General features: G+C 35.7%; 1 protein-coding gene and 1 long non-coding RNA gene across 7 annotated transcripts in view; one reads left to right on the top strand and one right to left on the bottom strand.

The window, feature by feature from the left end:
• The window catches only part of DNAJB14 (DnaJ heat shock protein family (Hsp40) member B14), a 64,132-nt gene that overhangs the window by 26,564 nt on the left and 11,445 nt on the right, over window positions 1-26,123 (bottom strand). For 2 of the 6 annotated variants that reach the window (XM_049885643.1, XM_049885642.1), the window contains exons 2-4: window positions 17,210-17,381; window positions 10,503-10,648; window positions 874-1,059 (exon numbers count right to left, since the gene is read on the bottom strand). In XM_049885643.1, the coding sequence (XP_049741600.1) occupies window positions 874-1,059; window positions 10,503-10,648; window positions 17,210-17,381 (504 nt within the window). Of the gene's footprint in view, window positions 1-873; window positions 1,060-4,904; window positions 5,014-8,328; window positions 8,771-10,502; window positions 10,649-17,209; window positions 17,382-26,123 lie in introns of those variants that run through there. The other 4 variants (XR_007517624.1, XM_049885645.1, XM_049885647.1 and 1 more) reach the window with 4 other exon arrangements.
• LOC126076933 (uncharacterized) overlaps window positions 1-26,123 on the top strand; it is a 63,958-nt gene that overhangs the window by 35,077 nt on the left and 2,758 nt on the right. The window contains exons 2-3 of the long non-coding RNA XR_007517625.1: window positions 14,195-14,366; window positions 25,242-25,368. This is a non-coding gene — a long non-coding RNA (uncharacterized LOC126076933). The remainder of the gene's footprint in view (window positions 1-14,194; window positions 14,367-25,241; window positions 25,369-26,123) is intronic.

The following is a 26,123-nucleotide window of genomic DNA, read 5'->3' as shown; positions in this document are numbered from 1 at the left end:
CCATGGAAGCAGCAGTCAAGAAATCAAGAGACACACTGCACTGGAATGTCAAGACTATGTCTCATATACTTTGGACATGTTTTCAGGAGGGTTTGGTCCCTCTAGAATGACATCATGCTTGGTAAAGTAGAGAGTCAGCGAAAAAGAGGAAGACCCTCAATGAGATGGATTGATACAGTGGCTGCAACAACGGGCTCAAGCATAACAATGACTGTGTGGATGGTGCAGGACCGGGCAGTGTTTCATTCTGTTGTATGTGGGGTCACTATGAGTCAGAACTGATTCGAAGGCACCTAAGAACAACAACAACGTCATTAACAAAATATATGCAAAAATCTCTTCAGAAGCCATGTGAAATAGTCTTCCAGGATATAGGATACTTCTCACAATTGTAATAACCAAAAAAAAAAAAACCAAACCCATTGCTGTCGAGTCAATTCCGACTCATAACGACCCTATAGGACAGAGTAGAACTGCCCTGTAGAGTTTCCAAGGAGCACCTGGTGGATTTGAACTTCTGACCTTTTGGCTAGCAGCCCTAGCACTTAAGCAGTACACCACCAGGGTCTCCATAATTGTAATAGCACTTACCTAAGACAGCGTTATTGGATTTCCCACTTACATGCCCTGTCTTCAGGCTTATATAAAATACAGAATAGCTGTACCCTTTTTTTTATTTTTAATTAAAAATTGTTCTAGGAAAAGAGGAGGCTATAGTAAAGGTAATGACCATAACACCTTTCTCCTATCTTCACGAAAAATCATCACAGGATCGTAACACTAGAAAAAATATAGGGAAAAAATAGATCAATCTCTGAATACCCTAATTGGATATGAGAATCTCTAGCTTCATAAAATTTAATACTAAAGTACCTGGAGGAAACCCACCACCGAAGAATATATTAAACAAGTCTTCTGGAGTTATATCAGCTTCACAGCCTCTGTGGAAATTAAATCTGCCATTGTTTTGGTGATTACATCCTTGTTCTTCATTGCCTGTGAGGTCATACTGTTTTCGTTTTTCTGGATTGCTTAAAACAGCATAAGCGTTTCCAATCTCTGAAAAAGTAATGAATAAAAGTTGATAAGCAAAGTTTTTATATTATAAAAGAACGGCCCATATAAAAGCTATGTCATGTTAATTAGTAAAACAGTAATAATTTCTTATAAGAATATTATGCATTTCTTTCAATTTCACTTATTATTACCTCCTAGTAGAATTTTTTTTTAATATATATACTAGATGGGCAAGTATCCCTACTGCCTTGATAACAAAGTAATGTCAATTTTGTCTTTCTTAATATTGTGCTTCATCCCCTAAAATCCTGCTTCCTCCTTTGTTGAGTACCCTAATCTAGCCATTCGTCAAGGTCATTAAAAACAACAGTAAGAGTAGTATCAATCATTTATTGAGTACTTATTTTTTTTATTAACTGCCAATCTCTGTGCCCAAGACCTTATTATATTATCCATTATTACCTCCACTTTACAGATAAAAGTTACTGAAGGCAAAAAGGTTAAATTATTTGTTCAGAGTCAAATTCTTTTAAGCATAATTTCTTCTCACTACTCTATGAAACATACACCAAAAATCCTTTTTTTTTTTTTTCCCCACTTACTTCAGTCCACACTAATTATTCTTTCATTCTACTCCTGAAAAATTTATTCCCTTTAAAACTATAAACTCCATTGAGAGTAGGGACTGGGTATATGTTTTAATGGCAATACCCTGAGCAACCAGCATAAAGTCTGAATTCATTGTTGAATGAATACAGATAGTCCCTAATTTTCCTGTATTATTTTGCTACTTCCTTGATAATTACTCATAAGAAACTATAGTTCCCATCTCATAGCCCCACGGCCAAGAGGCAATGATACACAGTTACCAGGATATCTCCTTAGGCAGTTTACAACAGTAGTAATGCTTTGAAACTCAAAGGAAGAACTGCCCTATCCTCATCTCACACTTCCAAATCATCAATCCTTTCAGAAGTACAGCTTGCTTCTTAAACTAGATCGTAAATTTCTTGCAATATGGGATATTTTTAAATGCTTTTTGGATTTCATGTGGTGGCTGCCATAGGTACTGTGCAAACGAAGAGATGCTCATTAGATAAGTGTATTTAGATGATTAAGTATTACACTGGAATTAATTATATGCAGATACTTTGGAACTTTTCTTCTGATCACCATACCACCACCAGTTGAGTCGGTTCCAACTCATGGAGACCCCATGTGTGTCAGAGTAGAACTGTGCTCCACAGGGTTTTCAATGCTTGATTTTTTGGAAGTACATCACCAGGCCTTTCTGGAGAGGCATCTCTGGGTGGACTAGAACCTTCAACTTTTCAGTTAGCAAGGAGTGTATTAACCATTTTGCATCACCCAGGGACTCCTTTCTTCTGATCCCATTAAAAACCCACTGCCGTTGGGTCGATTCTGACTCATGGTAACCGCCTATAGGCAACCTCAATTCTATTTTCCTTTTTCAAAAGTAATTTCTCAACATTAAGATATTTCAGAAGATATTTGTGAAATACTAGTCATATTCCAAAATTGTGTACGTAAGACTATTTTATAAACTGTGACTAGAATAATTCTCTACTCACGTACTTTGTCCTACTGCCATAATTAAGAACTTTTGTCAGTTCTTTTTTATCTAAAGAATTAAGTCTTAAATTTATTTTGATATTCAAAGTCTTACCTACCTCATTCTCACTTATTTCATCAAAAGGTACTTTCCACTTCATTTATTTTTCATTTGTTTTTAAATTTTGAGAGGGTTGTAGAGTCACATGCAGTTGTTTAAGAAATAATACAGAAGATCCCCGTACCCTTTACTCAATCTCCCTCAGGATTAACATCTTGCAAAATCATAGTGCAATATCAGAACCAAGACATTGACATCCGTACATTCAAGATGCAGACTATTCCTATCACCACCACAAACATCCCTCATGTTGCCCTTTTATAACCAAAAAAAAAAAAAAAACCAAACCCAGCACCGTCAAGTCGATTCCGACTCATAGCAACCCTATAGAACAGAGTACAACTGCCCCATGGAGTTTCCAAGGAGCACCTGGCGGATTTGAACGGTCCAACCCTTTGGTTAGCAGCCGTAGCACTTAACCACTCTGCCACCAGGGTTTCCATCGCCTTTTATAGCCATATCCAATTCTTTTTCCTTTACCCTCCTTAGCCTCTGACAACCATGAATCTATTCTCCATTTCTGTAACACTGTCATTTCAAAGATGTTATATAAACAGAATCAAACCCTTTAGGGCTGGCTTTCTTCAATCAGTGTATTTGTCTGGGTATTGTTACAGGTTGTTACCTATGCTAAAGTTCATTCCTTAATATTGCTGAGTCTTATTCCATGGTATAGATATATCACTGTTTAACCATTCATCCTTTGAAAAATACCTAGCTTGTTTCTAGTTTTGGGTTATTATGAATAAAATTGCTATACACATCCATGTATGGGCTTCTGTGTAAACATAAATTTTAATTTCTCCGGGAGTGTAATTTCATACTTTTTTTTTTTTAAAGAAACTACCACACTGTTTTATTAAAGTGGCTGTGTCATTTTACATTCCCCCAGCAATGTATGAGTAATCCAGTTTCTCTGCGTCCACACCAGCATTTGGTGTTGTCACTATTTTTAGTTTACTTACTCTGATAGGTATGTAGTGATACCTCATTTTAGTTTTACTTTGGATTTCTATAATGGCTAATGATGTTAATATTTTCATGTATTTACTTACCATCTGTATATTGTCTTCAGTGGAATGTCTTTTGCCTATGTTCTAATTAGATTTTTTTCTGGTAAGTTTTGGGTGTTCTTTATATCTTCCAAATGCCAGTCCTTAGTCAGATATGTATCTGTAAATATTTTCTCCCACCTTGTAGCTTGTCTTTTCATCCTCATAATAGGGTCTTTCACAGAGCAAACTTGTAATTTTAATGAAATTTTTCAGCTTTTCCTTTTATGAATCATGCTTTTGGTGTTAAGTCTACAAAATCTTTGCCTAGCCCTAGGATTTGCTCCTATGATTTTTACTAAAGGTTAAAAAGTTACATTTTACATTTACATCCATGATACACTGAGTTAATTTTTGTATAAAGTGTGAGATTTAGGTCAAAGTTATATTTTTGTCTAAGAATGTCCACCTACTACAACACCACTTGTTGAAAAGGCTATCTTTCTTCCACCAAACTGCTTCTGCACTTTCATCAGAAACCAGTTGGACATGCTCATATAGGTCTTTTTCTGAGTTCTCTATTCTGTTCCATTGATCGATGTATCTATCCCTCCATCAATACCATGCAGTCTTGATTACTGTAACTGTATAGTAACTCCATTATTTTTATAAATTGTTTTAACTAACTAGAAAATAGATAAGTGGTAACTTTGGTAAAGGGTAAGACAGTACACAATACTGGGGAGGTCAGCACAACTTGACTAAGACAAAGTCATAGAAGCTTTATAGATACATCCAAACTCCCTGAGAGATCAAATTACTGGGCTGAGGGCTGGGGACCACGGTCTCAGAGGATATCTAGTTCAACTGGCATAACAAAGTTTATAAAGAAAATGTTCTACATTATACTTTGGAAAATGTTCTACATCCTACCAGCCATCTAAGATACTCTACTGGTTCCCACCCATCTAGAGCAAGGGAGAATGAAAAAAAACAAAGACATAAGGAAAAATTAGTCCAAAGGACTAATGGACCACAAGTACCACAGCCTCCATCAGACTGAGTCCAGCATAACTAGACGGTGCTCGACTACCATCACCAACTGCTCTGACAAGGAACACAACAAAAGGTCCTGGATACAGCTGGAGAAAAATGTAGAACAAAATTCAAACTCACAAAAAAAAAAAAAAGACCAGACTTACTGGTCTGACAGAGGCTGGAGAAACCCCGAGAGTATAGCCCTGGACACCTTTTTAACTCAGTACTGAAGTCATTCCTGAGGTTCACTCTTCAGCCAAAGATTAGACAGGCCTATAAAACAAACAATAATACATGTAGTTCATTCGTGTACATACAAGACTAAATGGGCACACCAGCCTAAGGGCAAGGACGAGAAGGCAGGAAAGCTGGACCAATGGAAATGGAGAACCCAAGCTTGAGAAGGGGAGTGTTGACATGTCACAGGGTTGGCAACTAATATCACAAAACAATATCTGTATTAATTGTTTAATGAGAAACTAATTTGCTCTGTAAACCTTCACCTAAAGCACAACAAAAATAAAAAAATTGTTTTAGTTATTCATGTTCCTTTGCCTTTATATGGAAACCCTGGTGGCGTACTGGTTAAGTGCTACGGCTGCTAACCAAGAGGTCGGCAGTTCAAATCTGCCAGGCGCTCCTTGGAAACTCTATCAGGCAATTCTACTCTTTTTTTTTTTTTCCTATAGGGTTGCTATGAGTCGGATCGACTCGACGGCAGTGGGTTTTTTGCATTTTGCCTTTACAGATTAACTTTTAGAATAAGCTTGTTTCTATCTACAAAAAAATCTGGCTGGGTTTTTGATAGAACTTTTGTAAAACTTGTGTATCAATTTGGGGAGACTTGATATCTTTATTACGCTGAGTCTTCCAATCCATAAACATGGCATGTCTCTCCATTTATTTAGATCTTCTCTGATCTCTTTCATCAATATTGTATGGTTTTCAGCATACAAATCCTATGTAACTTCTGTTAGACTTGTATCTAAGTTTTTTTTTTTTTTTTTAGTGATCATAAATAGTAATATATTTTTAACTTTGGGATCTAAAAGTTTTTTGCTATTACAGAGAAATATAAGTGATTTATACATGTTTATCTTGTATCCTGAAACTTTATAGAACTCAGGGAAATGTCAACCTTTATTTCTTTGAGTACTTTTTCAGCTCTGCCTTCTTTTTCTTCTCTTTCTAAGACTCCAATGACAAGAATGTTATAACTTTTGTTACGGTCCCATTGGATCCTGAGTCTCTGTTTTTTTTTTTGGTCTGTTTTCTCTGTTGTTTAGATTGAGTATGTCTATTAGTCTATCTTCCAGTTCACTGATTCTTTCCTTTGTCCATTCTGCTGTTTACCCCATCCATTGATAGTTTTTTTGTTTTAGTTCTAAAATTTCACTTCAGCTCTTCTTTTTATCTTCTATTTCTTTGCTCATACTTTCTATTTTTCTGCAATTCATTTTTTCTTTTGTTTTGAGGATAGTTGTAATTGCTTATCAAAGCACGTTGCTTTTGTGAAGCCCAACTGCAGGGATGGGATTTCCAACCCCCAACAAAGCCTCCGCTGATATCTTCCTGGCTGACAGGAACAGCAGTGCCTCATTACTGTTCCCCATGTGGTTTCACTGACATGATAGGGATCTGACTTTGCTGCCTCTGGATGGTGGTGAAAGTCCTGACTCGCCACTAGGCCTCCTCTGACACCATCCCAGCAGAGAGGGAGAGGGGCACCTTGCTACTGTTAGGTGAGAGTGGAAGTCCAGGGTCCCTACATGGTTTCAACTGACATCCTGGGGAGCCATTCTTAATGCCCAACAATAATAAAATCCCAGTTCCCTAACTGAATAGCTTTGTCATCACCCTGAAGGCACATCTGTTATAGCCTGGTGAGGGTAGCAGTCTATGCTCTCCACTCAGCCTTTGTTGGTACAGATGGCAGTGGGACCAGTCTTTTCTGTGGTGTTTGGCTGCAGTAGAGCAGTTTTTATTTAAAAGTTTTCTGTCTTGCTAGGCTGCCCCTTTCCTGGCTCTTTGGTTATGAGACCAGGCTTTCATTGAGGATTTTTGCCTGTGCCCACTGGTTTTTCCTGTTGCCTGCTCCTCCAGCATTCAGTCTGAGAAATACAAGGCAAAAAGAACACTCAAGGAACTCAGTGCCACGTCATTCGTACATCCCAAGGTCCAGAGCCAGTCTGCCTACTTCTCTTTACCTTTCAGAGTCTTCCTATGTTTGTTTTACTTATTTTATATATAATGTTCAGGGTTCTCAGGAATACATAGTGGGAAGAATAGGGGAAAATATGTCTATTCCATTTTCCAGAAAATCTTCATTATTTTTAAATTGCTCACCTTGTTTTCACTTCCAAGCCTTTGCCATCCCCCCTCTTCTCTAACCATACAAATCATCTCTTGAAACTCTGAATCCTTACCTACTATATGAAGGCTTCTTCAATTATTTTGATCACAATGCTACTTTATCTTATTGATTTTTCATCAGACATCTTATTCAATATTTTAGTACTTAATTATAATCAGTCTTCTGGGAGATCCTGGGTAAATCACTTATCTCTCTGAGCCTCAATTTTCTCATTTGTGAAAGGAGTGTGATGGTGGTCTCCTGACAATTTCACAAGGTTTTTAATAAAAAAAAACTATGAGATGCATTAAGTGTTAAGCATTGCCATTACTGTAAATGTTCTATGTAAGACTACTCTCCTTTATGAATTATAAATTCTTTGAGGAAGACAGTATCTCATATCGTTTTTTTGTATTTCTCTACAATAACTAGCCCACATGGTAGAAACAACTTTTTTGTTCTTTGTTCTGCCCTGGTGGCACACAAAGGCAGATCACCCAATACGCAAGGCATGCACAGGCTTAAATGTGCTTATTAACTCATCAGTAGCACAAAATCTCACCTGTTTTTCACCACATCAAAGATGCAGTGAAACCCATGTGAAATTGTACACTATGCATTAGTAAGTAAACACAATTAAGCCTGTGTGTACCTTGCTTACTGTATGCTGGTATGTACTGTGCTTACTGGTTCATTCTTCCTGGTGGTGCAATATTGAAGAGCTCAGCTGCTAACTGAAAGGTTGGCGGTTTGAACCTACCCAGCTCCTCTGCAGGAGAAAGATCTGGCAGTCTGTTCTCTTAAAGATTACAGCCCAGAAAGCTCTATTGGGCAGTTCTACTCTGTCACATGAGGTTGCCATGAGTCAAAATCAACTCGATGGCACCTAACAACATACATACATATATATACCTATTTTTTATCTACCTATCTGTCTGTCTGTCTATCTATCTTACTGGTTCTGGTTTTCTATAGGACCCTAAGACACATACAGACAAAAATACTTCTTCTATCTAATACCCTAAACCAATTTCCTCTTCTTTTTGTATTCTTGGAGAAAATGAAAAGCAAGTGGTTTCCATCTTTGGTAAAAAGTGTTTCATTAATTACAGAATAATCAATACATACTTCAGCTTTTATGTAAAAGACAAAACTATATAAACAGGTTACAGATAAACAGCTTGGTATTCCAAAAATGGAAGTTAAGATTGATTGGTTAGAAATAATAAGATAATTCAAAGGTGAAGGAAAATATCCTGTGTATTGAATGAATGAAACCTACCATCATGTGTGATGACACTAGCTGTAATAGCTTCTAATTAACTACCTTTACTCATTAAGCATCCATGGATTACAACTTGGGTTTTCTATGTAGTTGCCACTCAATGAAAAATTGGGCTCATCAACCAACTCCCTATTCTGAACCTCTTTGGGATTAATAAATTAGCATTCTGATTTACAGATAACCTCCTGTGTATTGAATAATGTGAGCCTCTCCTCTACAGACAACCACTTCCAGGCATGCTGATAAATATTAAGTTTTGAGATTTGCAAAGCAGAGTATCAAACTCTGAAATGTACCATACCAAAGTATAACTACCTTGTAAAACTCCTTCTGAGTGTCTAGCTGGCTTCCTGGGATTACATACTGCTCACCTCTTCAAAATGCAACACAGGCTGTAGAAATATAGGTACATACATTAATGCACCAATAATGCTAACAGGAGTCCAACACAGAAGTGGGAGAAAGAAGTGATTTAATGTTAATAATGAAGGATTAATACTGAAATCAGAAACCCTGGTGGCATAGTGGTTAAGTGCTACGGCTGCTAACCAAAGGGCCGGCAGTTCGAATCTACCAGGCGCTCCTTGGAAACTCCATGGGGCAGTTCTACTCTCTCCTACAGGGTCGCTATGAGTTGGAATCGACTTGATGGCACTGGGTTTTTGAATACTGAAATCACCTAGCCGATTACAAACATGTAAATGACTCACTGCCAAAATATTTTTAAACATTTTAAAAACATCAAAAATTTTAAATTAAATGCTTTTAGTTCAAAAGTGATTTTTTTTTTTTTTAACACTGGGAGAAACATAGGCTAAGAAATTTCCTGTTTAAAGATTTCAATTACTTTGTGTAGTAACTCTGTGACTGCATGTATGAAAAGCATTTTGTATTTATGGAAGTTTAAAACTCTTTGTAGAACTCGGGCTCCAGAAATGAAACAAATTAAATATTTATTCTATCTGAATAATTTCATCAGAAATTTTCCAACTTTAGAAATTAACCTAAGTGCTGTCAGTTGTGTTATTTTTGTTTAATAATGGAAGGCATGTATTTGTAGGTACACAAGATAATGGCACTTTTTCTATACACACTCTTGAGTCACTGAACTGGCAGAAATGTGATCCGCAAATTGTGTTTTTGAATAAAGAGACTTTCCCTGTACTTTCAACACGCAACTTTTAATTTAAGAAAACAGGAATTGATGAAGGCCCTCACTGTCACAGCAGTATTTTACTGTCACCAGCAACGCTCTGGTAGCTGCTTTTCTTGAAGTATATTAGTAATTCTCAAATGTATTTTCCTTGGCAATGTCCTTCAAGAAATAAAGCCGTTTTAAAACAATTTAACAGTATTTTTATGAAAGACCAATACAGTCAGCTTTTTGGAACATTTTAAAAATGAGTATCCCCTTTCTGTTTTTTGAAGGCCTTTTGCTTTAAGTATTATATGTTGACTCTATGAATGCTAAATTTACAAGAATGAACAATCACAAATTTAAACATTTTACTATGAATTGGAAGTTACGAATAAATTGTAACAAGATATGGAATTACAAAATCAATTCTCTGCCATTTATTTACTAAAGTGGCAAAAAATTGAAAGAATACTGAGAAAAAAGGAAAAAGATGAATAGTAGGCAAAAGGAAAGAAACTAATTCTTAACAAGAAAAAAAAGCACATTAGTTAGAATTACACGTAAATAATGGAAAATAATGCAAAAAAAAGTATGAGAACACTGGGCAAGACAATCTGTAATAACTTGAAAACTCACAAAAACTATATTTTGCTTTTAGTTCACTTAGAACAGATGGCAATTGGCTAGAAGCTCATGCATAATCATTACACTACTTACGTTTGGTAAACTAGAAGGCATGCAGGGATAACATTTAGAAAGGTACTTAGGACTTTGTTAAAATTGACATGTTGCTTTTGTGAAGCCAAACTGTATTTATTTGGCTCCTGCTGTAACAAGTTAATACTGAAGTTTTATAGGATTTGTGGACTTTTACTTATGCTGGTTTCTAAATGCACCAGTCTAAAAACAGAATTTAACATTCTGAAACACTACAAAGTAGATTCTAAAAAGAGCTTAGTAAAATTACTTTAAAAGGTTTACTTTACTTTTAAAAGCATCTGTTGCTCCAGGTGCATGATTTTTGTCTGGATGAAACTTCAAAGCAAGCTTTCTATATGCTTTTTTCAAATCTTCATCACCAGCATCTTTTGTAACTCCAAGTACTTCATAGTAATTTTTACATTTGTTTATGCTGTGAACAAGAGAGTATGTTATATAATGTAAATACCACGGCAGAACTTCATGTAATATTTCTAATTTTTAATTTATTAGAATAGAATAAAGAACTGTCTGTGGATTATTTTCTCAGTATCAAATGAGAGCTTATCCCTTTAAGGGTTAGTGTGCTTTATTTTCTTTCTCAACCATAGACCATTCCTCCAATCTCTTCCCAGTCTAAGGGGAGTTGGCCATGACAATGTCCTTGGTGCAATTTATCACAACTGCAAAGAAGCAAAGCCATGCCCATAATAATTGTGCATGAAGGACACAGCACATACTATAACTAAAATTAGAGAATGAAAGCAGTTTTATAGTTCTCTTAAGTGCAAAAAAAATTCTAAAACTTCACAAATAAGTCACAGCGAAGGATTAATACGTATTACATTCCAAGACTTTCGTTCTCACATAATGTAAACAAGTATCAAAGCAACAGGTTAGTGCATATAATTGCAGTAGCCTATGGTTTTAATGTCAAGGAAAGTTAATTCAGCTCAACTAAAAATTCAACTGTGTCACTTTTTTAAAAAGATAAAATCTCATTATAAAATATATCATGCAACTCAAAAATGTTTATTACACCTGCTTTTCATTATAGTGAGCACATTCTTAAAGATTACTTACATAGTTTGTCACCTTAGAGATGTAACAGATTTAAGCTGGAAGTGTTTACAGTAGAAATAGAAAAGACATACTCTGAATGGAGCAGAGAACATTAAGTACTTTTGGATGCCAACATTCTCCTACAACCTAATAATTTCCATTCATTAAACTCCACCAGGCATTTACAAAATTTTTTGTGGCGTACTTGTGATTTTAGATGTATTCCATGCAGGGTTGCCTTGATGACAGAAGTAATAATTGGGGAAAGGATCCGAGGCATAATTGTTCACTAGCAGCAAAAGAATTACAAAAACTAACTCAAAGCTTTCGAAGAACAGAGACAAGGCCTATCTTTTTTCACTATCAAATCTATTAGCCACTACAATGCTTGGCACATGGTAGGTTCTCAGTAAATTTTTTTTTGGAATAAATTAGACTTAGCTCTCCTTTTATAATGCAAGTCATTAGTCATTTGTTATATGAACGGGGGAGCGGGGAAGAGAAGACATTATATAAGATTATAGGAATTTTCTTATAACCACATCAAAAAAAATCTGTTATGTAGCATTTTTACAGTAAAAATAATTAAAATTGGGTTTTATCTCCTTAAAAAAAAAGAAAAAAAACCCGTTGCCATCGTGTTGATTCTGACTCATAGAGACCCTACTTTAGACACTTAAATAATATTGACCTAAGTCCATTTTATTTCATGAACATGACATTTCTTAATATTTAATCAGTAATATTTACTTAGTACCAACTATGTCTCAGACAATGTTCTGGGCAGCTGGGATACATCAGTGAACAAAACGGAGAAGGATCCCTGCCTTTGAAGAGAGGCCCATTCTCCTAGACAGGTTTAGAGACAATGTGATAGAAAAAAAGGGGGCGGGGGGCATTTATAGAACACCTACTGTGTGTCAGGCACAGGTCCACAATCTCATATCCATGTTCCAAAATCCAAAAGTTCTAAAAAATTAAAGTTATTCTATAGCTATTTTACTGCAAAAACCTGACTTGAACTCTTAGAGGCAAAACCTGACCTGAATAGATGTGAAGCTACTAGAGTCTTCAGTTATCCCATTTAAGTGTGAATATTTGTATATTTTAAGAAATGTTACTGTTTGACTACAGGCTGCTGCCTCAGACCCTGCTAAGATGTTATGTAATGTATAATATGCTCCTTATTACCTTTCTAAAATATAAAAAAATTGTGAATTCCAAAATACATCTGCTCCCAAAGATTTCATAGGAAGAATTATGAAGCTGTGTTATCCTGATTATTTTACACAAATTGTTTCGATTACTCCTCACTGGGTAGATAATATTCTTATTTAAGCAATGAGGAAACAGAGGTTCTGAGTGGTTAATTGCCAAACATCACATAACTAATAGATGGCAACAAGGATTTAATTATTCAACAAAAACTTACTGAGTACTCTCTGCTATGCGCTATTTCAGATGCTACAGCAGTGAATAAAACAGATAACTATCCCTGTTCACTTTAAATGTACAATTGGGGTAGGCACAGGCAATAAGCAAATACACAGGCAAAATATAAAGTACTTCATATCGTGTTCAGTATTCCGAGAAAAATAAAGTGGCAAAGTGGAATAGGGGATGAAAGTGGAGGCCTGCTATTTTAAATAGGGTGATCATGAAAGGGCTCACAAGGAAGGATTTAAACCTCAGTTTGTCTGACCTGAAAATTCTGCTGTCTCAGAACTAAAATAAAGTAAGAAAGGAGCTCCTTCAGACTCCAGAAGGACCATCCTCTCTCTATTTGCTTCTTACAACCACAGTTTAAACAGACTCTCTTCACTCCTAGATATTTGCAAATACTGTTTTTGATGGCCAGAACACTCCTTTTCTACCTCCCTTCCTGCTTAGCCAGTTTCTATAAGTTCTTTAGGCCTCAGCTTAACTCCTTCTTTTCACAACAACCCAAATTCCTCAAGGCTAGGTTTGATGTTTCTCTTATATGGAGCTAAAGCCCTTTGAGCTCAAGCTCTATTCCAACAATCACCATAATGTACTTCAGTTGCCTATTTATTTGTCTGACTTCTCTTTTAAGCTTGTTTATCATGCGTGTTGGATGGCTGGATGGATGGACGGACGGACAGATGGACGGACGGGTGGGTGGATTGATGGATGGATCGATGGATGCTGGATGGATAGATGCTAGATAGATGGATGATTGGCTCAATTTGAAGGAGAAAATTGTGGATATCTGAAAGTCATAATGGGGCCAAAGATGATGAATCCCGTCATGAAACGTAGTTAGCAACAAAAATCAAGTTGGGATAGAGAAGACCTAATTAAAAGAAGTGGAAGAGACTTTGGGACAAAGAATAGAGCTAAAAATATGGCAGACACTGCCTGAATGGAGAAAACAAGAGACAGTGATAAACTAAACATTGAATAAACCTAAAATTATCTTTGGTTTGAATGCATAAGATGGTTAATTATGCACGAGACTAATCCTCTAATATTATGCTTTGTTGATACTTCCAGAACACAAAAAGCTGGGCAAGAGAAAAAGAGAGCCCAGGAGAGGGTTTCTGGACATTGTAGAGTAGGTAGGCTGGAATCCAGTCCCGTAGAGATGGGTCATAGAGCTAAGAATTGCCACAGAGAGACAAAAGGCTAGACAGGAGAAGCAATTATTTCAATAATTCTTACCACTGTCTAGCTCTACCATATTTTCCCTGAACTAAATTTTTGGTCATACACTAGAGAAGAAATTCTTTGAGAAGTCATCATCACTAGTGGACATCTTAAAGACTATATATTTCAAGTATTGCCCCAAATATAATTCATTTACCTTATTTTTCATACTTGAATAAGAAATTACCTTTCATACCGACCATGTAAGAGTCCTGTTTACCAAGTACATGTGTTTGTCACATTTTTACAGTGGGCTCCTTTCTGAAAGGTCAAACCCTCTTCTCTAGCCTCACCAAAGGATAAAAAAAAAAAAGAAAGAAAGAAAAGCAATGGAACAGAGGTAGCCCATTCACTATCCTGAAAGGAAATATTGTGCAAGAATGCCAAGAACATCTGTCTGAAGAAGATCAACAATGGAAAAAGTATGTCCAGTTCATTCTTTATTTCTTCCTTTAAGTGCATGAAAACATACTGAGGGTGGGGGGTCATTTTCCAATTCTTTCTTTCATACGTTATAGTTGATTATTTGAACAGACTCCAGATTCAATCAGTGTGCATGTTTATTTCTGTTTAAGTTTGGCAAATGATTTCTTTTTATTTACAGGACTAGAGTTTAAACCAAATCCCAATCTCAAATTCACATAATTCAAATGACTCAGCAGTTGTACAGAAGTATACCTAATTGATAAGTAAAATGGTGGTCCAGGAAATGATTTCACACTGATCTTCTATATGTTTTAAAATAAAAGATGGTCCTTTTCCAAACGAGGTATTAAAAACTTCCTCAAATTAGGTCTACAACATATTTTTCTCAAATATTTTCCAACATATTTCAACTCAAAGAAAACAAACAGTGCTTAGTTTCACAGAATGTTAATTTTACAAAGTTACACACTTTTTTCTTCAGTCTTCACTGTAAGCTAGCTCTCACTTATGCAATGAATGCAGTATTATTGCATGGCTTCTCCCCATTGAGCCAAATTGTCACTGAGCAACTTGTTTGTATAATCGTGCTAACCAACAAGATAACATGGGTTTCTTCAGAAAAATCCCCTGTGTGTAGGTAAAACAAAAAACAAAAACATTCGGTATGCGTTAGCTAGTGACCTGCTACCTCACTAAAGCAACACTGACATAAGCTAATATAACAAATATTACATGATTCAGCTAAACAACTCTTCTGTAAGGTACTGACTGAAGTATTTTACACGACTCAGAGATTCTATAAAAGAACATTCCAATCATACCTAATCCTCAAAGGAAAAAAATACTATTTGTTTGAATAAAAAAAAATAGTATAAACAAATTACTGACCAGAGAATCAATCTCTAGTATAGGTATGCTACTAAACTAATTCTTCTATCCATAAAGAATTCAACTAATTCTCCTACGCATAAAGTCTCAAACTTGCCTGGGCCCTCAAAGCTAACTAGGAATCCTTTCATTCCCTCTGCCTTTCATCTCTGCAAATACCTCATACTTTTGCCACTTTCCTCAACCTTTCAACCTTATCTCTTTTTTCCTAACTCTTAGAGAATAACCTTATCACCAATTAACAGAAAAAATAGAAGCCAACAGACAGGAACTCCCTAAGTGTTTCATTTCTCCATCTGCTTCACTCTGGCCACATATAAAGCATATCTGCACCCGCCATCATCTTCATTCTTCCAGTTTCAAGATGTCCCTCTAACTAAAGCTAACTCCCGTGGGTTTTGGAGAACCAGGTGTATTCTATACACATTACCAAGACTAAAACAAAGATATCACTGCTCTCTATTTCTTACTTCTATTACACCTTGGGCTGCTTCTTTTTTCCTTTCAAGGCAAGCCTTGAGGGTAGAAATGGAAAAAAAAAAAAAGATTAAAACACACACACACACACAAAACCCCACCAGATTCAGGAGACTGTTATTCTCCAAAACTCCTAACTATAGTCTTTTTCTGGTATGTTCAAATTACAGGTGATTCTATAGCCTTTCTTAAAAAAAAAAAAAAAATCACAAGATGATTCTAAATAAAAATCGTATATAATACAATTAATTTTATCTTGAGTCATAATCAGATAAAATGTTACAATCAAGCTTTAGTATTTATATATATAGGGACAATATAAAATATAAATGTATTGATACTTGATTTAAAAATTAAGACTGGGTGATAGATCACTTTCCTCAATAAATAAAACCTTTATCTTAAAATATACTTCAATACAAATTATGATAAGTAAAAAAGAACGAACTAAGAAGCTAGGATGAGGAAAATTATTCTGCTTCACTGTTTTAGTTCTGATAAAGGGAGGGGGACAAAAGAAAGAAAATAATAAGAGAAATAGACAAGAAAGGCCAGAAGAGAATGAGGGCCTTAATCTGCAGCCACTTTTACCTACTCTTCACTTCAGCTAGTTCACTGTACTACATATAATTCACTCTTATGAATTACCTGATTAATCCCTGTTCAGAGCCCTTCATCCTTAAACTTCAGTTTCCCTAGGAAAGTAACATCAGAGGCCACATTTTTCTTAAGCTATTGCAGGAAACAAAAGAGTTTTTTTTTTCTCTAGAGTTTCATAGTCAGAGGCTCATTTTATTTACAGAAAAGTTTTTCTTATTTATAAAATTAGTAAAGCCAGAGCCCCAAAACTCAGTTCATTATTCTTCAGTGCTGCCTAATTCTTCTGCTTTAAGTAGAAGTATATCATGAGGTAAAACTAAAACACTGAGGCACAGTAAGAAAGATATTAAAAAGGAGAGAGAACATTATGGTTTTTGCATATATATATATACACACACACATACACACAGACAAAGACAACCATGAAGAAAGAATATCAGTAGAAAATAGTAACCATCCGTCATTAATATAAATGGGGAATTAAAAATGTGGTGCGATTGCCCTCAACTTTCCTCTCATCTGTAATTTTCCCACTTGCATCTCTGTATAAGACATAACCATTCTTTACCTTCTTTCAATGTCACTATCTAAGCATTGTACTGTGCCAAAAACTTGAAACAATTTTCCTTTTAAAAAACATATTTGGAAGTAGCTTTTGTATCTTATAGTTGCTTCCAAAGATTGAACCTGGGTTGGTATAAGTTATAGATTGATTTCATAAAGAATATGAAGTATAAGCCAACCAAAGTTCAATTCCTCAGTGTCTGTTCTTCTACTGAATTACAATTCAAGCACATTTTTTTCCAAGTTTTACAACATAAAAAATTACATTAGTATCAATTATAGTTGAAATACAAATCATATTAACTCCTACCTGAGAACTCCATCTACTTGGTCTCTAGTGTAGCCTTTTCCGCTTTCACCACTACTGGATGTGCTGTCCTTTGTGCAGTTAGGCTTGTTCTGAACACCACTACCTGATGGCTTTCGGCAGTGAGGGCTATTTCCAGCCGTGCTTCCATTTTTCATAATTATTTCCAATAGTGCTGTAGAAAGACACAGAAAATATACTATGCCTGTTTATATCAAAGTACATTATGTACCATCTAGAGAAGAAAGTTATAAAGCAGACAAGTTAAGAATTACATTCTCCAAAAAAATTTGTAACAGGGTCTTTGTCAATAGCAAGCATTCTTTTATGTACTTAATTGCTTACTGACTACTAATCACCATTTAGAAGTAGATGTTAAGAAATTTAAAGCTAATAACTTGAAATTACTATCACCGAATTATTGATTACTTTTGTCACACTGCATTGAAACTGCAGAATATCAAAGAAAAAGAGATAGTCTTAAAATTAGCCAATGAGATCATCTGTAAGGAAACAGAAATCAGACTTTCTACTTGTTTCTGAACTATAATGGTGGCCAGAAGATGCTAGAATAATATCTTCAAAATGTTCAGAGAAAGTAACTGTCAACTTGAACTTATACTTCTTTTTAGGAAGTGTGCAAAATAGAAACAAACAAAAACTAAGACTAAAAGACTTTCGCTAGAGGATACTATAATCTCTATATTTCAGGCAGAAGAAAAATGCTTCCAGGTAGGCTGAAATGTAAAAAGGAATGGTAAACAAATATTGTGGTAAATGTGTAAGCAAATCTAAAGTAACACTGAGTACATAAAACAATAACAGTATGTCTGGGATTTCCTTTAAAATTATCTGAGGAGCATAAGGAAGTGGGGGTAGAAGGGATGTTTGAAATAAAATTGGTCAAATATTGATAATGGCTAAAATGGGTGACTTGACGGCACTGGGTTTAGTTTTTTTTTTTTGGTTTTAAAATGGGTGATAAGGACTATACTATTCTTTCTCCTCTTGTATATGCTTGAAACTTTCCATAACAAAATTTAAAACTAAACATAATAGAGGAATCCACCATCATGGTAGGAGATATTAACATATTTCAATCAATAGCTGACATCAGGCATACACAAAAACTGTAAGGCTACAGATGACATAAACATTTAATTTAGCAAGCTTCATCTAAGAGACATAAACAACATGATACCCAATAATTTGTGAATATCTATTCTTTACAAACTCACAAGGAATGAAAATTGACCTCATCATATCTAGACCATAAAATTACACCCTTCAAATCTCAAAAAATTAGGATATTTACTACATTCTGAGTACAATGCATTTAAGTTCGAAACCTACTACAAAAATGTAACTAGAAAAATCACAAATGGAAAAAAGAAAATATCTAAACAACTAATGGATCAAAGAATAATCATAACAGGAATGAGAAAATACTTAGGAGTGAATGAAAATGAAAATAGCACACATCAAAACTTGCGAGTCACCAAATGGTGCTGGGACATCTGGATCTCCACATGTAAAAAAAAATTATGTTGAGCCCTTTCCTCACAGGCACTGCTCTCATTTAACAAATAAGATACCTTGAACAACTTTATGACAATAAATTTGAAAAATTATATATACTTCTAGAAGAAAACAGCTTACCCAAACTGATTAATTACTGGCCCAAACAGGCCTATAACCATTAAAATAAATGAATAGTTAAAAATCTCCACAAGAGGAAAAAAAAAAAATCACAGGCCCTGGTGACTTCCCAGATAAAATTCTACCAAGAAACCTGTAATACAATCTTGCCTGAAATCTGATTAAAGAAACTCACTAGGTTAAGAATATCGAACAAACAATCTGAGAACCTGGACTACAAGAACAACTCAGCATCAGGATTGGAGGAAGACTCATTAACAACCTGCAATATGCAGATGTCATAACCTTGCTTGCTGACAGTGAAGAGGAGTTGAAGCACTTACCGATGAAGATCAAAGGCTACAGCCTTCGGTATGGACTAGACCTTAACATAAAAAAAATCCTCACAACTAGTCCAATAAGTAACATGATAAAGAGAGAAGAGATTGAAGTTGTCAAGGATTTCATTTTACTTGGTCCACAATCAACACCCACGGAAGCAGCAGTCAAGAAATCAAATGATTAGACAAATATGCAGCAAAAGTCCTCTTTAAAGTGTTAAAAAGCAAAAACATCACTTTGATGACTAGGGTGCACCTAACCCAAGCCTCTGGTGCGTTCGGCCAGCCGACAGAGTAGAACTGGCCCATAGAGTTTCCAAGGAGCGCCTAGCAGATTTGAACTGCCAACCCTTCGGTTAGCAGACGTAGCACTTAACCACTACACCACCAGGGTTTCCAAGAGGAAGGTAAGAGACTGGAATTTAGGGAAGCCAACGTAGCTGAACTCTCCAGCGTACAGTGCCAGAGAGGAAGGAGATACACACAGAAAGAATACAAAAATCTGCATGAGATTCCCTTGAGTCTTTGGCTGAACACTAAACTGGGCATATATGGGCTGAAACTCCATGAGACTGGGTAAATAGCAACTACAACTACAGGGGTGTTGTAAACTGAACAATTTCTAGAGCTCAAACACGGCTAGGAGATGTTGAATTTCCATCTAGCCAGGGTATAGAGACCTTGTTGAACACTCTGAGCATTCAGCAGAAATCCCCAGAAAGGTCTCACCTCAGCAGGAAAGCTAAACCATCTACAAAGACTAGACTTAACAAGTTATTAAAAAACAAAGTCTCCAAAGGGTCAAGCTGACCCACAAGCAATTTAACTGACTGCCAAATCAAACTTCAACATTCTTTAAAGGAAAATGTTCATCGGTAAATTTCTATAATTTATCCTTATTGACTCAACTACAAAAGGGATAGCTCCTACAGCCAGTATCTTTCAGTTTTCACTTGAGGAAGCAGATGATTTTTTATGCAAGTCTGTATCTATAGGGACTTTATAACCCACCTCTAAACGTCCATAGTTCATTAGATTCAATCAGTGGGTGATGGTACCATAGATGATGGGGTTTTTTGTTTTTTTTTTTAACTCTTCTGTTTTTTTTACTTCAAATTTTCTGTATTAATATATGTTACCTTATATAGAAAAACTGATCCTACTTTAAAATAATACTTTTCTTAATAGCAGGCTATTATAGAAACGATATACCACCAACTTAGATTAAATAACAAGGAAGTGGCCATTGACCATTTTGAGTGAAAGCCTTTCAGTTATACTGGGAGGGTTATACTCTAATCTTCTCAAACAAGGAAAGTGAGTAGAGTTACTAGGATCAGGGAATCTGTCTGTCACCTTACTATCGCAAAGATTACTCTCTGAATTCCCTTTCTTGGCTGAGGCCTGGATGTTTGACTATCAAAGTCAAAGGCAGCAATGGCAAGAAAAGGGCTGCATCAGTGAAATGTGGCCTTTCATAAGTATCTCAAATTGGGACTTTATTAATATATATATAAGAATTTCTGGATAATAAGCATCCTTTGGTTAAGAGCCATATACAACAGGATAGCACAGCATTTAGAAGGAGAGTTCAGAGCCACACTACCCAAGTCTGAGTCCCAACTTTGTTATTTCCTAGCTGTGTGCCCTGGGGCAAGTTTCTTAACCTTGTCCTGTTTCCGTTTCCACATCTGTAAAATTGGGATAACAATGGTTTTACTATAAAGATGAAATCAGGTAAACCTAAAGCACTTACGGCAGTTCCTAACACATGTTGTTGTTAGGTGCCGTTGAGGCGATTCTGTCTCATAGCGACCCTATATACAACACAACGAAACACTGCCTGGTCCTGCGCCATCCTACAATTGTTCTGCTTGATCCCACTCTTGCAGCTACTGTGTCAACCCATCCTAACACATACTAAGTGATTAATTGATATTAGTTATTATTATTTAGGTGAGGGAAAAATATATAATATTGGTTCAATGCTTGCAGCAACAAAGAACTACTATAAGGTTTGTATCCTCAAAGATACCAATCAGATCACAGTTTCTGCTAATTCAACAAAGGCTACCAAAAAACAGTCTCTCAAAAAGATGACTGTAAATTAATGAAGGGGGGATAAAAGAAAAACACGGATAAAAGGCCATTTATTACAATTCATCTCAAAACTAAAGGTTATGCAGGGCTATATAAACTAACATAAATTCATCTAAGTAAACTGCCAAGAAATGTCTCCAGAAGCAAGAATTTAGAGTTTAAGTAAACAGAGTCTGAAGGTACCATGAGACTATCCCTTTTAAGGCAGGAAGTAAGTTCTTAACTTAGAATTTCCATAAGAACTATGGAGTTCACATGAAGAACTCCCTGACATTATATGCAAAATGTCAAGTACGTTTATGTGCGTTTTTCTAGAATGAGAGTCCAAAACTTTTACCATCTCTCACATGGGTCTTGACCTTAAAAAGGAAACTACTATTCTAGAGTGATGCTGTTTTACAAATTTGAAAACTGAAGCCATCGGGATAACTTTTCCACAAATTAGAATGAATCTATCTTTCTTGGAATAACAGAATCTAAGCAAAATGCACTTCTGGTGAACCTATTTGTTAATAAATATAACAAGTTCAGAAAAATAGGTGTTACACCATAGAAAAATGCACTTCTGGTGAACTTATTTGCTAATAAATATAACAAGTGCAGAAAAATAGGTGTTACACCATAATGGTGGTATTAGATAAATTCAAGTGGAGAGGCGCCTCGGTGGTGCAGTGTTTAAGCGCTAGGCTGCTAACTAAAAGGTCAGTGGTTTGAACCCACCAGCCGCTCCATGGGAGAACAATGTGGAGGTCTCCTTCTGTAAATATTTACAGCCTTGGAAACCTTATGGGGCAGTTCTCCTCTGTTCTACAGGGTCACTACGAGTCCAAATCAATTTGACGGCAGTAGGTTTGGGGTTTGGTATTCAAGTGGAGTTTAACTGTAAAACCTGTAGAGGGATCAAATGAAATCTACATAGGTAAGGGAGAAAATGTAGCAAATATTATTATTTTAGACAATTTAAAGAAAGAGATTTGAGAACCCAGTCAACAACAGATCCTGTTATCATTCATGAATGTTAAATATAATTTTCAGTCATGGTGACTCTTCTCCCCAAAATTAAAAGTTCATAACAATGTTAACTACAACACCACCACTTACTTGCACATCTACAATATGACATGCATGGTGCTAGGGGCATCGTTATATCTCACTGAATCTTCATATATCTCCCATAAGATACTATCATTATCCCCATTTTAACAGATGAGGAAACTGCGGCTTAAAGAGGATTGGTAACTTGATCAAGGTCATACAGGCAGAAACTGGTGGTAGGTCTTGATTCATAAAAACTCTCAAGCATGATCCTTTATGTTCTTTCCCAATCTTCATGCAGAGGACTGCAAAACCTAAGAGGAGGCCAGAGCAACCAGCTGAAACAAGCCTTTTCCTTGAATCAAAGGCTGCCAACCAACAGAACACATGCACTGCACTACTCCTTGAGCAAGAAATAAATGTTTAGTGTGTTAAGTTACTGTTTGCTACAACAGCCTGTGTTACCCTAACTAAACAAAAAGAATGAATTACTCAATAAACAATGCTAGAAGAAACAGCTAATTAACCATTTGGCAAAAAGGAAAAAACCTGAACCATGTCACACACCTAGAATAATGTACACGTCATATAGAATTGGCGGTGCAGTGGTTAAGTGCTCGGGTGCTTACCCAAAGTTCGGCCATTCAAACCCACCAGCGGCTCTGAGGGAGAAAAGACCTGGCAATCTGCTCCCATAAAGGTTATAGCCCAAGAAACCCTACAGGGAGTTCTGCTCTGTCATACGGGGTCACTACCAGTTGGAATCAATTCAATAGCATATAACAACAAAAAAGAAATAGAAAGGAATATTTAAGGTAGTTTTGGAAGCCCTTTACAAAGCCAAAAATCTATAAAGAAAAAATAATTATGACAGCAATATAAAATTAAAAAGTTATTTAAGTTAAAAAAAAAGCTTTAAAATTAAAAGGTCAACTGTAAACAGCACAGCAACTTCAACTCACAATAAAAAAGTTTATTAGCAACTTTGCTCAGCATAGCAAGCAAGATGTCATCCAGAAAAAAAAAATTACTTAAAGATAAGAATAAGGACAGTTTCAAGCACATGGGGTAAAAAGGTCTAAGGCAAAAATGCTATTTTCACTATACACGAGATATAAAAGGCTATCTGGTTATTCATTTTGGAAACAAGAGGCCAGACTGCTCTAGAAATAAACAAGATAATTCTGATGGTCAAAAAAATAAAAATAAAAAAAGGCTATATGATTAGAAAATTTTCCTAAACAAAGAAAACTGCTCAGGCATATATCACAGCTTTTTTTTTTTTTTCTTGCAACTTTGATTGTTATAACTTTAAGGATTTCTAAATCTTCCACAGCTTAAAATAAGCACAATTGCACAAAATATTTAACTTCCAGGTTGTCATGCAGTATCACATATAGAAAAAAGTCAGAATTTTTTTTTCTTCAAAATCACAATCGCTATGCCATCATAGCATACTGCTCTCTTGCACCAAAAACAAAAACCAAACCTGTTGCTGTCGAGTTGATTCCGACTTACAGAGACCCTATAGGACAGGGCAGAACTGCCCCATAGGGTTTCCAAGCAGTGCCTGGTGGATTCGAACTGCTGATCTTTTGGTTAGCAACCAAACTCTTAACAACTACGTCACCATACAGAAGGGACAAAATAAGTAACGAGGTTTTTTTTTTGGTTGGTTGGTTGTTTTTTAAAGATAAAGGAGAGTTAGTCTATGAATTAACAAACGCGGACAGATTTCAAGGCACATGTGTTCAAATTATTACCCCAGGTAAGTTCCAGCAACCAAATGCCTTTGATAAACGTTCACTACTAGGACAATGTTGAAAGAACAACTTTCAGAAAAATGCAGAGAAAATTTCTTATTAAATTTCTAGCAAACAAGGAAGAACAGTCTTTTCATCAAATGGTGCTCCGGCAGTTAGACATCCACATGCAAAAGAATGAAACTGGACCCTTTCCTCACACCAAATTAACTCAAAATGGGCCAGTCACAAAAATTAACTCAAAATGGGCCATGCACCTAAATGTAAGAGCTAAAACTATACAACTCTTAAAACTAAATACAGGAGTAAACCTTTGTGACCTTGGTTCAGGCAAAACATTCTGAGCTACGACACCAAAAGCACAAGCAGCAACAACAAAAAAAAATGGAGAAATTGGACTTCATCAAAGTTATTATCTTTTGCAGTGTCAATGATCCCATCAAGAAAGTAAAAAGACCATCTACGGAATGGGAGCAAATATTTGCAAATGATTTATCTGAAAAGGGACATGTATCTACAGTATATTAAAAACTCTTACAACTCAACAATAAAGGGAAATAACTCAGTTAAAAATGGGCAAAGAATCTGAGTAGCATTTCTCCAAAAAGATACACAAATAGCCAACAGACACATGAAAAAATGCTCAACATGATTAGCCATTAGGGAAATACAAATCAAAGCCACAGTGAGATACTACTATACAACCACTAAGATGGCTGTGATTAAAAAGATGCAGAATAACAAGTGTTGAAAGGATGTGGAGAAATTGGGACCCTCATACACTGCTGTTGGGAATGTAAAATGGTGTTGCTGCTTTGGAAAAAGGCTGGTAGTTCTTGAAAAGGTTAAATACAGTTACCATATGACCCAGCAATCTCATTCCCAGGTATTATACCCAGGAGAAATAAAAACATACATCCACACAAAAAAAGTACATGAATGTTCACAGCAGCATTATTTATAATAGCCAAAAAGTAGAATCAACCCAAATCTCCAGTAAGTGATGAAAAATAGTGATATATTCCTACAAAGGAATATTATTTGACAATAAAAAGAATTTAAGTACTGACACACATATGCTACAATGAACCTTGAAAGCTTTATGCTAACAGAAAGAAACTAGTCACAAAAAAACATGTGTTGTGTGATCTCATTTAGGTGAAATGTAACAAACAGGCAAATCTACAGAGACGCAAAGTACATTAGTGGTTACCTGGAGCTGCAGAGGGAGCAAATGGATGGAAATGAGGAATAAGTACTGATGGGTATTCGATTTCTTTCTGGGGTAAGGAAAATGTTCTAAAATTGATTGTGATAGTTGCACAACTGTGAATATACTAAAAACCCGCTGAGCTGTGTACTTTAAATGAGTGAATTATATAATATGTGAATTATGCTTCAATAAAGATGATATTTATATATATTTAAATCCCAGCAAAGTTGCTGGAAAATTTTCAGATATGTAGATATTTATCATTATATTTTATGTATGCAAGAGGACTTCTTTCTACCATGTCTTTCCCGGCTAATGCATTCAAGAGGTCACCAATGACATAAAAAATTCAATTTTTATGAAAATTTAATTGTGGATGGTACAGAAAGGCACTCAATTAGACAGCAATCTATTAGTTATTAACAAGAGAACTATAACATCTAATACATAGACAATTTTCAACTGTAGTTCAGTTCTTATTTAATGCAATCACAATGTTAATTTTGAAAGAAAAGTCCAGCATGGTCTAGGGTAGTGGTTCACAACTTTTAAATACGAAAAATTTTGTGAAACTTCTGGAAGGAAGGCAGTAGCAGCAACATGCCAAATTCCCTCAAAAAATTATACACAGCAACTAGATAGCAAAATCAAAACTTCATGGACAAGAACCTAAAACACAAGAAGGTGGGAATAAATCACTAACAACTACAAAATCTCTCGGGGTATTAGTATTTGTGTGGGAAGAAGCACAGGACAGTAATGGGGCATTTGCCATCTCAGGGAACAGAAGAATCCCATAATAACCAAAAGTGACTCTTTATATAGGA

The sequence above is a fragment of the Elephas maximus genome, chromosome 5 (assembly GCF_024166365.1).
Source record: "Elephas maximus indicus isolate mEleMax1 chromosome 5, mEleMax1 primary haplotype, whole genome shotgun sequence".
NCBI lineage: Eukaryota > Metazoa > Chordata > Mammalia > Proboscidea > Elephantidae > Elephas > Elephas maximus.
This window is presented reverse-complemented; position numbering and strand designations above follow the sequence as displayed.